Genomic DNA, 13821 nt, shown 5'->3' with positions numbered 1-13821 from the left:
TATTTGCAGATGACGTTATAATATACTTAACAGAACCAGAAATATCAATAAAAGAATTACATAGGAAATTGAAGGAATATGGAGAAGTATCGGGGTACAAGATCAATGCAAATAAAAATGAAGCAATGCCAATGAATAATGTGGATTTCACAAAGTTCAAGAAAGAATCACCATTTAGATGGCAAACACAAGCAATGCGATACCTAGGTATACAACTAAATAAAAATCTCGGCCATCTATATAAACTAAATTATCATCCATTAATTAAAAAATTACAAGACGACTTAGAGCATTGGAAAGACTTACCACTAACACTGATAGGAAGGATAAACTGTATTAAAATGAACATTTTCCCAAGGATACAATACCTATTTCAGTCATTACCAATTCACCTAACAGAGAAATTCTTCAAGGAGCTAAAGAAAATAATAAGGAAATTCTTATGGAAAGGGGGGAATCCGAGGATAGCACTAGATAAATTAACAGAATGGTACAAACAAGGAGGCTTACAACTACCAAACTTTAAGAATTATTATAGAGCCGCACAATTAAGATACCTATCAGATTTTTATCAAACAAGGGAAAAACCAGATTGGACCAGATTAGAACTAGATAAAATAGGGGAAAAGATACCTGAACATATATTATATAAATGGGATGAAAAATTGGTGCAATGTAGGAATTCACCGGTATTGCATCATCTGCTCAACATTTGGAAGAAGATTCACGTAGAAAGGAATAAAACAAATTACCAACTACCAAAACTAATATTGACGCAAAATCAACTAATCCCTTTCACAATAGATAACCTTTCCTTCAGAGAATGGGAGAGAAAAGGGATCAAAAGAATAGAAAATTGTTTTTCAGGAAATAAATTATTATCCTTTGAACAAATGAAGGATAAATATAATATAACTCACGATACAATGTTTGCATACCACCAACTGAAAACCTACTTGAAGGACAAATTTGGAAACAGTCTGAGGTTACCAGAAGGAAGCAATTTTGAATATGTGATTACAGACACAATGATAATTTAAAAATTTGTAACAAACATGTACATCAAACTGCAAGAAAAGGAGAACGAGGAAACAAACGGTAAACCTAAACAAAAATGGGAACAAGATCTAAACATAAAGATAAAGAATGAAACATGGGAAAAGCTATGCTCCGGAACTATGAGAAATACAATAAACACGAGGTTACGCATGATACAATATAACTGGATACACAGGCAATACATCACACCTCAAAAGTTAAATAAATGGGACCCAACAGTATCAGACAGGTGTTTTCACTGTAAAAAGGAAACGGGAACAACAATTCATGCAATTTGGACATGTGAGAAAGTGGAAAAATTTTGGGAAGATCTAAACCAGATATTAAATAAAATTACAAAAAGCAATATACCAAAAAACCCAGAGATCTTCCTCCTAAGTAATATAAGAAACAAAGAATTTGGACTCGATTTGGATGGAGCACAAAAAAGATTTGTTATGATAGCCCTAGCTGTAGCAAAAAAATGTATTATGTCAACCTGGAAATTAGAAGACAACTTGAGAATACATGAAATACAATAGAGAAATCCTACCATGGACTTCCACCACCTAAAATGACAGAAGGAGAAGACAACAAGAAGAACTGACTCAGTAAAATTTCTTGTTTATTTTTATGAAGTGACAACATTATTTAACGGGTTTAATGTATCTTATAGATTGAACTTCAAATAATGGGAAAGGGGGTGAGGGAGGGAGGGGAGCGAGGGAGGAAAAGGGGGAGAAAATGACACTATATATTCAAGAGAAAAAATGTCTGTATGTATCTTGGTCTATATGGTTTATAGTGTGAAAAATAAAAATTAAAAAAAAACAATGGAGGCTCCAGGACAGATCCTTGTAGATGCTGACACCCAGAAATTTGAAGATCTTGACCCTTTCCACTAGTGAGCCCTTGATGCGAACTGGTTCATGTTCTCCTGACTTCCTTCTGAAGTCCACAATCATCTCCTTAGTTTTGATGATGTTGAGTGCAAGGTTGTTGTCGCTGCACCATTCAACAAGCTGATCAAGGATCAAGTTGAGAGTTGTGTGCAGAAGCCCAGTGTTTGTAGCTTCTTGACCAGCACTGAGGGAATAATGGAATTGAAAGCCGAGTTGTAGTCTATGAAGAGAAGCCATATGTATGAGTTGCTGTTTTCGATGTGAATCAGAGCTGAGTGGAGAGCCAGTGATATTGCATCTGTTGTGAAGTGATTATAATCATAGGTGAATTTCAGTTAGATCTTTACTTAGGTACATGTTAATTCTGGCCATACCCAACCTCTCAAAGCATTTTGTCACCGTAGAAGTTAGTGCAACTGGATGGTTGTTGTTGAGGCAGCCCACACTACTCTTCTTGGGTACCGGGATGATTGATGCCCTTTTGAAGCTGGTGGGAACCTCTGACTGCAGCAATAAGAGGTTAAAAATGTCCATGAACACTCCGGCTAGTTGGATGGTGCAGATTATCAGTACTCTGCCAGGTACGCCTTCAGGGCCTGATGCCTTGCGAGGGTTCACCCTCTTGAATGATGTTCTAATGTTGCCCTCAGAGACAGATATCACAGGGTCCTCAGCCTTTTCAGGGATTCTAGTAGGCATAGTTTGGTTCTTCTTCTCAAAGCGGGCATAGGAGGTGTTCACCTTATTGGGTAGTGAAGCATTGCAGCCATCTGTAGTGTTTTCCCTCAATTTGTAGGCTATAATGGACTTCACTCCCTGTATAGCTGGCATGTATCTGTCACTCTTTCTCTAGTTTCCTCTAGAATTGCTAATTTGCTTCAGAGATGGCCTTCTGCAGGTCATAACTGGACTTGTAAAGATCCCAATCTCTGGCCTTAAACGTCCTTGTTCTCTCCCTCAGCAGGCTGCAGATTCTCTGATTCTTCCAGGGGTTCTGGTTGGGGAATACTCTATATTTGTGTGTGGGCACACACTCATCCACGCACGTCTTGATGAAGTCAGTGATGCCTGTTAGATATTCATTCAAGTCTATGGATGAGTTCTTGAATATGGTCCAGTCAACCAATTCAATGCAGTCCTTTAGGCACTCGTCTGCCTCCCTTGACCATTCTTTCGCCATCTTCACCACTGGTGCTGTGGTCTCAGTCTCTGCTTGTACGCTGGGAGTAGAAGTACAGCCAGGTGATCAGACTTGCTGAAGTGCGACTGTGGTATGGCTCGGTATGTGTTTTTCATGGTGGTATAGCTGTGGTTGAGTGTGTTGACTCCTCTCGCCTCGTGTGTGACGTGTTGGTGGTAGTTTGTCAGAGTCTTCTTCAGGTTGGCCTGATTGAAGTCCACCACAATGATTGGGAAGGCATCAGGACATGCTGTCTGTCTCATGGATGTTTATCACATGCTCAGTCCCTCTAGCGCCAGCCTGACGTTAGCCTGGGGCAGAATGAACATGCGACCAGGATGATGGTGGTGAACTCCCTCACCATGTAGAATGGGCGGCACTTGATCACCAGATGTTCCAGGTCGGGGGAGCAGGACTGGGACATGACTGTCACGTCTGTGCACCACGATGAGTTGATGATGACACAAACGCCGCCTCCCTTGGTTTTTCCAAATGCCATGTTCGGTGTAGCCCTTGGGCTGCAGTGTAGTTTCCGGAATGTCCATGTTTAGCCATGTTTCCATAAAGCACATCACGCAGCACTCCCTCTTACCTTGCTTCTTTTTGAGTTGGAGTCAGACGTCTGCAAGGAGGGTCTGTGTGGTGAGTGGTGCGAGTAGCCATATTTATTTATTTAATTATTCTTTAAAAGATTGGGAAAGGAGAGGGCAGACTGCACAGACTCATGATGTCGGCACAGCTGAGAGGGAGGTTTGAAAAGGTAAGGAACTCCTACCTTGCTTCTTTTTGAGCTGGAGTCAGGAGGCTGCAATTGAGTTAATTGATTAGGGCTAGGGAGCAATTAGGATAATAGATTAAGGACATTTAAAAAGAGGGACAGCTATTAAAGCAGCCAGTGATGGAGTGGCTTAGAGAGAGGGCTGAGCTTCTTGTAAGGTGAGAGAAGTTTCTTTAATTAAGCTAGTTAATTAACTGAGGAATTGGGTAATAGAGGCAGTTGTTAGGGCAGTCCATTGTTCTGATGGCAGGATGTGGAAAGTCAGGGTCAACACCTGCAAGAGGTGCACCCAGCTGCAACTCCTGATAAATTGAGCTGGGAGCTGGATGAACTTTGGATCTTTTGGAAGGCAGTGGCGGTGATAGTGAGAGGCGGTTCGGGGTGACAGTGAGAGGAGGTTCGGGGTGACAGTGAGAGGAGGTTCGGGGTGATAGTGAGAGGAGGTTCGGGGTGATAGGGAGAGGAGGTTCGGGGGTGATAGTGAGAGGAGATTCGGGGGTGATAGTGAGAGGAGGTTCGGGGTGATAGTGAGAGGAGGTTTGGGGGTGATAGTGAGAGGAGGTTCGGGGTGATAGTGAGAGGAGGTTCGGGGGTGATAGTGAGAGGAGGTTCGGGGGTGATAGTGAGAGGAGGTTCGGGGGTGATAGTGAGAGGAGGTTCGGGGGTGATAGTGAGAGGAGGTTCGGGGGTGATAGTGAGAGGAGGTTCGGGGGTGATAGTGAGAGGAGGTTCGGGGGTGATAGTGAGAGGAGGTTCGGGGGTGATAGTGAGAGGAGGTTCGGGGGTGATAGTGAGAGGAGGTTCGGGGGTGATAGTGAGAGGAGGTTCGGGGGTGATAGTGAGAGGAGGTTCGGGGGTGATAGTGAGAGGAGGTTCGGGGGTGATAGTGAGAGGAGGTTCGGGGGTGATAGTGAGAGGAGGTTCGGGGGTGATAGTGAGAGGAGGTTCGGGGGTGATAGTGAGAGGAGGTTCGGGGGTGATAGTGAGAGGAGGTTCGGGGGTGATAGTGAGAGGAGGTTCGGGGGTGATAGTGAGAGGAGGTTCGGGGGTGATAGTGAGAGGAGGTTCGGGGGTGATAGTGAGAGGAGGTTCGGGGGTGATAGTGAGAGGAGGTTCGGGGGTGATAGTGAGAGGAGGTTCGGGGGTGAAAGTGAGAGGAGGTTCGGGGGTGAAAGTGAGAGGAGGTTCGGGGGTGAAAGTGAGAGGAGGTTCGGGGGTGATAGTGAGAGGAGGTTCGGGGGTGATAGTGAGAGGAGGTTCGGGGGTGATAGTGAGAGGAGGTTCGGGGGTGATAGTGAGAGGAGGTTCGGGGGTGATAGTGAGAGGAGGTTCGGGGGTGATAGTGAGAGGAGGTTCGGGGGTGATAGTGAGAGGAGGTTCGGGGGTGATAGTGAGAGGAGGTTCGGGGGTGATAGTGAGAGGAGGTTCGGGGGTGATAGTGAGAGGAGGTTCGGGGGTGATAGAGAGAGGAGGTTCGGGGGTGATAGTGAGAGGAGGTTCGGGGGTGATAGTGAGAGGAGGTTCGGGGGTGATAGTGAGAGGAGGTTCGGGGGTGATAGTGAGAGGAGGTTCGGGGGTGATAGTGAGAGGAGGTTCGGGGGTGATAGTGAGAGGAGGTTCGGGGGTGATAGTGAGAGGAGGTTCGGGGGTGATAGTGAGAGGAGGTTCGGGGGTGATAGTGAGAGGAGGTTCGGGGGTGATAGTGAGAGGAGGTTCGGGGGTGATAGTGAGAGGAGGTTCGGGGGTGATAGTGAGAGGAGGTTCGGGGGTGATAGTGAGAGGAGGTTCGGGGGTGATAGTGAGAGGAGGTTCGGGGGTGATAGTGAGAGGAGGTTCGGGGGTGCGGGGGCCCCGTGACGGGGAGAGGAGGTTCGGGGGTGCGGTGGGCCCCGTGACGGGGAGAGGAGGATCGGGCGTGCGGTGGGCCCCGTGACGGGGAGAGGAGGTTCGGGCGTGCGGTGGCCCCAAGAGTCAGGAAGCAGGCTGCTGGGTACCTGTCAGGATATGTAAGGGGAAGGAGCATAGCACCCCTGTGGCTGTTCCCATCATTAATAACTATTCTGTTTTGGATACTGTTGGTGGGGATGACCTACCAGGGGCAAGTTGTAGTGGTCACTCTTTTGGAACTGAGGCTGGGCCCTTGGCTCAGAAAGGAAGAGAGGAGTTCAGCAGTGATAGGGGATTTGATATTTATGGGTATAGATAGGAGGTTCTGTGGGAGGGATTGAATATCTCCGATGGTCTGTTGCCTCCCTGGTGCCAGGGTCTGAGATATCATGGACTGAGTTCTTCTGTTTCTAAGGAGGGAGGGTGAGCAGCCAGATGTTGTGGTCCATATAAGAACCAATGATGTATGTAGGAAGGTGAGGAGTTTCTGCTAGGAGCGTTTAGGGATTAGGTGCAAAGTTGAAGGACAGGACCTCCAGGGTTGCGATCTCAGGAGTGCTACCTGTCCCATGTACTAGTGAGGGTAGAAACAGGAAGATAATGCAGCTTAACATGTGATTAAGGATGGTGGGGGGGGGGTCCTTCATTTATCAGGATAACTGGGCTTTGTTCTGGGGAAGATGGACCTGTTCTGATGGGATAGTTTGTACTTGAACTGGAGGGGGACTATCATCTTTGTGAGTACATTTGCTAGTGCTGCTCTAGAGGGTTTAAACTAGATTGCAGAGGGGAGGGGAATCAGAATGATAGAGCAGGTAGTGAGGTGGAGGATGGGAAAGGTCATGCAAGGACTGCATGTGAAGACAGAAAGCAGAGGTTTGTACATGATAGAAGTGATCTCAATGTACCTACTTCAATGTGAGGAGTATTGTCGGTAAAGCAGATAAGTTTGGGTTGTGGATTTTCTATTAGTGAGACTAGGTTGCAGGAGGGGCAGGTCTGGCAGCTCAGTGTTCCGGGGTTTGGATGTTTCAGACGTGATGGAGTGGGTGGCATTGCTAGTCATGGAAAATATCACAGCTGTGCTTAGACAGGACAGCACTGTGGAGCTAAGGAATGGGAAAAGGTGTGAGCACACCAATGGGAGGGGGGCTGCCAGGCAGCGGGGAGGGGGGCTGCCAGGCAGCGGGGAGGGGGGCTGCCAGGCAGCGGGGAGGGGGGCTGCCAGGCAGCGGGGAGGGGGGCTGCCAGGCAGCGGGGAGGGGGGCTGCCAGGCAGCGGGGAGGGGGGCTGCCAGGCAGCGGGGAGGGGGGCTGCCAGGCAGCGGGGAGGGGGGCTGCCAGGCAGCGGGGAGGGGGGCTGCCAGGCAGCGGGGAGGGGGGCTGCCAGGCAGCGGGGAGGGGGGCTGCCAGGCAGCGGGGAGGGGGGCTGCCAGGCAGCGGGGAGGGGGGCTGCCAGGCAGCGGGGAGGGGGGCTGCCAGGCAGCGGGGAGGGGGGCTGCCAGGCAGCGGGGAGTTGGGTCGCTGGCTGACTGTCATCAGCCCACCCCCTGCTAGGCACCTGAAAGCACAAGCCGCTTTCAGGCTGCTGCTTTCGGGTGCCTAGGGGGAGGGCTCAGAAGTGGAGAATATACCTCCCTCAGGTGGACGGGTTCTCCGCTTTCAGGTGGCCTCCCGATAGCTGCATTCGGGTATTTTAGGTTGCTTTATATTCAGGTATTATGGTCACCTGAAAGGGGAATAACGATAGTGTTAGTGGGTGTGGCTTGTAATCGCATGTTTGGTATGGCTGCATTCTATAATATAACATGTGGCAAGAGTGGCATATAATTTAAAACATATGGTGAATTTAATCCAGCCAAGTGTGGTAAGGAACTTTCAAAAGGCACTTCTGGCATAATTTGGATTAAATGGCATGGACCTTGGGGTGGAAGTCCATAGCTCACTGTTAAGTGATTTTTCAAGTGAAGAAGATATTTGCCTTCATAGGACAAGGCATTGTTTCAGCTGCTTAAGGCATTGGTTAGACTGTAATTGGAGTATTATGTACATTTATAGTTGCTCCCACACTACAAGAAGGCAACAAGAGAGAGACTGCAGAAGAGATTCACCTGGATCTTGCTTGAAATGGAGGACTGCAATTATAAGGAGAGGATATCTAGAAGTAAAAAAAAATCTGTAGATACCATGGTTGAAGTAAAAACCACAATGTTGGACAAACTCAGCTGGTCAAATTGTAGTTTATCTAGCAAATATAAAAATACATAATCTATGTTTTGATCTTGATCCTGTCACCAAATTATGTAAAAAAAAGTGGAGTTAATTCTCACTGGAAATTAGAAGGCAGAGTGGTGGCCTTATCAAGGTTTACAATACAATAAGATAGGATAGATGGTCAGTGTATTTTCTCAATGAGTTTAGAACACAGATGTAAAAGATCTGAAGCTTTTTTTTACCCTGAGGGTAGTGATTATCTGTAACTAGCTGTCAGAGCAGATGGTAGAGGCAGATACAATTGCAATGTTTACAAAGTATTTGGATGGGTAATTAGATGGGAAATGTATGGTAGGATACGGACCTAATGTGGGCAAATGGGATTAGCATCATGGTTGGCACGGGTGAGGTGAGACAAAAGACGTATTACTTTAAAGTAGGATTCTATAATTCCATGAATAACATACTGTGCAGTTCATGTTTGCTGAGAAATTTAGTCTACTGGATGCTTCACAATGTTTCTGATGGAAATTCAATATTGTAACAGAACTCCAGGTTCTTATATTTAGAAGGAGCTTGCATTTCAGCCTTTCACTAGATGTCTGACGTGTTTCCATCGTGAAATTAAAACAGAAAATGCTGGAAAAATACAGCAGGTCAAGTAGCATCTGTGAAAATAGAAACATTCAGTGTTGCAGTACAGTAAAACCCCTGGTATCCAGCACCTATGGGGATTGCTGGATGTGGGATAAGTGTACTTTCTGGTTGCTTGAGGCTTACTCTCAAAGTGCCTAACTAAAACTTATCCGCTGCCTCATGATCTGCTGATTTCTGCTCATCAGACAAGTCTAATACATGGATTTTGTTTTGCTGGTTGCTTGAATTCAGGATACCAGGGGTTTACTGTATTATGATTTTCTTTTCTACCTTGTGTTTGGGCCAAGAAAAAGAAAGAAGAACTATAATCCATCTCTAGTTCATTACCAATGAATGGAAATCTATTGACAAGGAGTCTTGGATTTTGAATGTAATAACTGTGTCTCCTCAATTGTGATTAAACTCACAGTTGTGCAATAAGGGTTGAATATACAAAACTCCCAATATTCCAGGAGGAATATTGCAAGTTTCCACAAAATTAGCCATCACTCAGTTAACAGACAGGTGCAACTATAGTTCTCTTGTCACAGGGGCCCTAGTCACGTAACTACAGCAGAGGTAGTCTTATTGTAGTCAAGTTGCATATAATTTGGCAAAGTGTCCTCATAGATTTATCTTTCAAATAAACACAGGCTGGCAGTGTAATGACCTTTCCCATCATCCAGGCACAGCTGGAGTCACAATCCCACTAGTAGCTGCTCTTGAGGCAACTCTGGTGAAAATAAGACCATTATCCACTTCCTGGAAAGGACTGCAAGCTCTGATTGACAAGCACACAATCCAGAGATGCACACTGAGATACTGATGGTGGCTGGAAGATCAACAGCCAGGTGGTGACATTGTGGTCTGCCTTTAATTGGTTGATCTGAGCTGTCCATTCAAAACCTGAATAATTTTCTCCCTACTGATGTTGCTTAACCTGCAGAGTTCCTCCAGCTGATCATCTCCACCCCTTCCACTTCATGATTTTTTTTTAAATCAAAGCCGAAAATTTGGAGCTGCATTACTGAGTAATTGGACTCTGCAGAGTTTTTTTTAAAAAAAAAGAGATTTGACTTTGCATTTTATAAGGCAGGTGATTATGATCCCATAATTAAATACCTTTATTAAGATTGTGTTTTTAAACCTTCTATAAATACTATCAATACCACTGTTGCAAATCAGTGTTCAACTTTCAAATGATGTAAATTATTCTACTTTCAGCTCCCCAAGTTAGTCGACAGTTGCTACATATCCATCATTCCTCATGTAGACAGTCTGGACTGAACATGCATTCTCCAGTCAACTGTCGAGATCAACAACAACTCTGGCTGCAGCTTGCCTGCCTCCCCCTGCACTTCCAACTCTAGCTGTAGCCCCTTTTGCCTCTGGGTACAATCCTGCATTCTTAACTTCATGGAGGCCAGAATTGTTCTGCCCACACTCTGGGGTTCTGCTCACTCCAACATGTGGTTTAAAATTACTTCTCAATGATTTAAGTATGAAGGAGATAGAGCATTTCTCAAATCTACCAACTGCTGCAGCTGACTGAAATTCAAAACTGGCTATTATGAATCAGTCCTTTATTCTGCATTTCTGCAAGACAAGCCAAGCCTCATTTGTCTGTATAGGTACAGACGATGATAATAAACTTCAACTAGTTCTGAAATAAATAGCATTTATGGCTAAGTACACCTGGAAGGGGATCCTGCCTTTCAATAGCTATCTCCTATTGAAATTATGTATGGTTTTTGAAATCCGAAAATGGGGAACTACGCACAAGATTACTAGAGAGAAAGTGCTTGGTAAGCTATATGGACTAAAGATAGACCAGTCTCCCGGACCGGATGTGATGAAGGAGGTGGCTTTAAAGATTGTGGAGGCATTGGAAATGATTTTCCAGAAATCAATAGACTTTGGCATGGTTCTGGAGGACTGGAAGGTTGCAAATGTAGTTCTGCTGTTTAAGAAAGGGAGGAGGCAGAAAAAAGAAAATTACAGGCCTATTAGTCTGACTTTGGTAGTTGGAACATTATTGGAGTGGATCCTCAAGGACGAGGTTATAATCTATCTTGAGGTGCATGACATGATAGGTCCAAGCCAGCATGGTTTCATGAAGGGAAGATCCTGCCTGACCAACCTATTGGAATTTTTTGAGGAAATATCCAGTTGGATGGACGAGGGAGAAGCTGTGGATGTTGTGTATTTGGTTTTTCAAAGGGCCTTCGATAAGGTGACGCATAAGAGGCTGATTAATATGATGAGAGCCCATGGAATTACAGGGAGGAGATTAGATTGGGTGGAGCATTGGCTGATGGGCAGAAAACAAAGGGTGGGAATAAAGGGATCCTGTTCTGGTTGGTTGCCGGTTACCAGTGGTGTTCCGCAGCGCTCGGTGTCGCTTCTCTTTACAATCTACATCAATGATTTAGATTATGGAAAGAATGGTTTTGTGGTGAAGTTTTCAGATGACACCAAGATGGATGGAGAAGCAGGAAGTGTTGAAGAAACCGAAAGATTGCAGAGAGACTTGGACAGTTTAGGAGAGTGGGCAAAGAAATGGCAGATGAGAAATGACGTTGAGAAATGTACAGTTTTACATTTTGGAAGAGGAAGTAAACAGGCAGATTATTATATGGATGGGGAGAAAATTCAAAATTCAGAAATTCAAAGGGACTTGGAGATCCTTGTGCAGGATATCCTAAAGGTTAACCACCAGGTTGGATCAGTATTTTCAAAAAAAGTGAATCCTATGCTGGCATTTGTTTCCAGTGGAATAGTGTATAAGAGTAAAAAGATGTTGATGAAGCTCTCTGGGGCATTGGTGAGACCTCACTTGGAGTACTGTGCACAGTTTTGAGCCGCTTAAAAGGGATGTACTGATGTTGGAGAGAATACAGAGAAGATTTACGAGGATGCTTCCTGGAATGCAAGGGCTAACATATGAGGGACGTTTAGCGGCTCTTGGACTTTATTCACTGGAGTGTAGAAGAATGAGAGGGGATCTCGTAGAAACATTTTGAATGCTGAAAGTATTGGACAGAATAGATGTGAATAAGATGTTTCCCTTGGTGGATGAGTCCAGGACAAGAGGACACAGTCTTAGAATTAGAAGGTACCCATTTAAAACTGAGATGAGGAGAAATTTCTTTAGCCAGAGGGTCGTGGATTTGTGGGATTTGTTACCACATACAGTTGCAGAGGCCTGATAATTGTGGGAGTTTAAGGAGGAGATTGATAGGTCTCTAATTAGTCAAGATATCAAGAAATATGGGGAAAAGGCCTGAAATTGGAACTAGATGCGAGAATGGTTCGGCTCATGGTGGAGAGGCGGAAAAGACTCGATGGGCTGAATGGCCTACTTCTGTTCCTTTCATCCTCATCGGTTGGAAGTGGAGAAACATAATGTCAGAAAGGTGTGAAGAGGGAGAAGCTCAGCTTTGCCTTCTAAAGAGAAATTTGGATGGGCCTTGCCAGTGAAATCCAAATCACAAAAATGGATGAACACATCATCGACTTGCCTGCTTTATTGAGAGGTGGAGATTTGGAGTAGGCTTTAATAGGGAACTGATTGCAATTTGAATGACAATAGAAAACAAGCAATATAGCACATAGGCCCAACTTTCAATTCCTAAATTAACATTAAAGCAGAACATTTCAATCCTAAGGAGTAAAACATGAAGTCTGCAGATTCCATGACTGAACTAAAACACGATGCTGGAGAAACTCAGCAGGTCAAATGGTGTCCTTTGCAGAGCAATGATAAAGATATCAACATTTCAGGCTTGAACCCTTAATCAAGGTATGATCAAACTATGGGCAGGAACCTGAACAAAATGTTTGGGGAAGGAGGAGCACAGGCCCGCAGAAAGGGGAGAGTGTGGTCAGAGGTGGACCAAGTGAATTTGAGATTGGGGTGAAAGTTAGCTGCGAATGAATAAAGTTGATGAATTCATCATGGGTTCTCCTCCTCCACTCCCCTCTGGATCTCCAGTGACCACCCCCCCACCGAAACCCTTCTCCGCAACTTCCCACTCTGACCTCTCCTTCCTACCACCTTCATCCTCTGACCGCCGCATCCCTCTACTTCCCACTTCTGAATTCCCCAACCCTCCTTCCCCCTCACACCCTCTACCACACCCACTCCCACTCTGACCACTACTTGGCCTTTAGCATCCAACTCTGACCCCTTCTTGATCTTTAGCTCACCCTCCCAGAGACAGAGCGCTCTGTCTTCAGAAAAGATCCATCCTTCGCCCCCCCCTTAACCCACACCTCAATGAGTTCCGAAATGTTATTTGTGCATCCTTATCTCTGCTGTGCAAAGTACACTGTTTGACCTGCTGATTTCTCCAACATTGTAGAAAAATGGTGACACTGCTGTAACATCAGTGATGCTACTCAATCGAACCCGTGGGGAGCAAGGAGCAGAATTTCAGCGCTCCCATGGGGTCCAACCGCCCAGTCAACTGCCATCAGCTCTGCAAGGGCTTTGAATGGCTCATTAAAGGAACCAATGGTAGTTTTATTTAAAAGCCAACGACCGCGGGGTCTGCGTCCAAGATGGCGGTGCCTCTGATTGGTAGCAGCCACAAAGGGTTGCAGACTCCAGGGGAGTGGGCACCAGAAAATGGGGAGACCATCCCCCCCCCCCCCGTCTGAGAAGGAGAAGCAGAGAGATGACCCAAGGGGACGGTGACCGCGTCTGTGGGTCAGTGAGGGGGCTCTGCGGCTGAAAGGCCCACACACACGGCGGGCTGCTGGTGACTCGAAGTGAGGAACCCAAGGAGTCTGTGGGCCGCCAGGGACCGCTTTCGGGATACACACACCGGGCTGCGGACTGCTGCAGACTGGCTCAAAACTGGCTGAAGGGGTACCAGGTATCAGAACTGGGATGCAAGGGGGAGCTGGAGGGTGACTGACCATGTCAGAGGTTCGGATCTGAGGATCACCAATGGTTTGGACTGAACTCTTGTGTGGCTGCGGAACTGTTGAAGACTAATCTATGGACACTCGGAGACTCTGGGAGGACCCTCTCTTGCTTCTTTGACTGTAAGGGGCGCCTCAGGCAATTTCTGCCGATGGTGAATCTGTCTGCCTTACAGTAGACAAAAGCAATTTCATGTCATATGACACTGTTTTATTACAATGATAATAAATTGAATCTTGAATTGTGTTTTTCCATTT

The 13821-nt window shown here is 45.8% G+C and overlaps 1 protein-coding gene across 1 annotated transcript; it reads right to left on the bottom strand.

Moving 5' to 3' along the window:
* Positions 1-4080: 4080 nt before the first annotated feature.
* Positions 4081-6841, bottom strand: LOC138757502 (uncharacterized). Its single transcript, XM_069925011.1, has 3 exons — positions 6698-6841; positions 5992-6042; positions 4081-5892 (listed from the first exon to the last, which is right to left on the bottom strand). The coding sequence occupies exons 1-3, from the start codon at positions 6839-6841 to the stop codon at positions 4081-4083; spliced, it is 2007 nt and encodes a 668-aa protein (XP_069781112.1).
* Between the last annotated feature and the right edge of the window lie 6980 nt (positions 6842-13821).

The sequence above is a fragment of the Narcine bancroftii genome, chromosome 1 (assembly GCF_036971445.1).
Source record: "Narcine bancroftii isolate sNarBan1 chromosome 1, sNarBan1.hap1, whole genome shotgun sequence".
Taxonomy (NCBI): domain Eukaryota; kingdom Metazoa; phylum Chordata; class Chondrichthyes; order Torpediniformes; family Narcinidae; genus Narcine; species Narcine bancroftii.
Note: the sequence above shows the minus strand (reverse complement) of the source record. Positions and strands in the feature narration are given on the sequence as shown.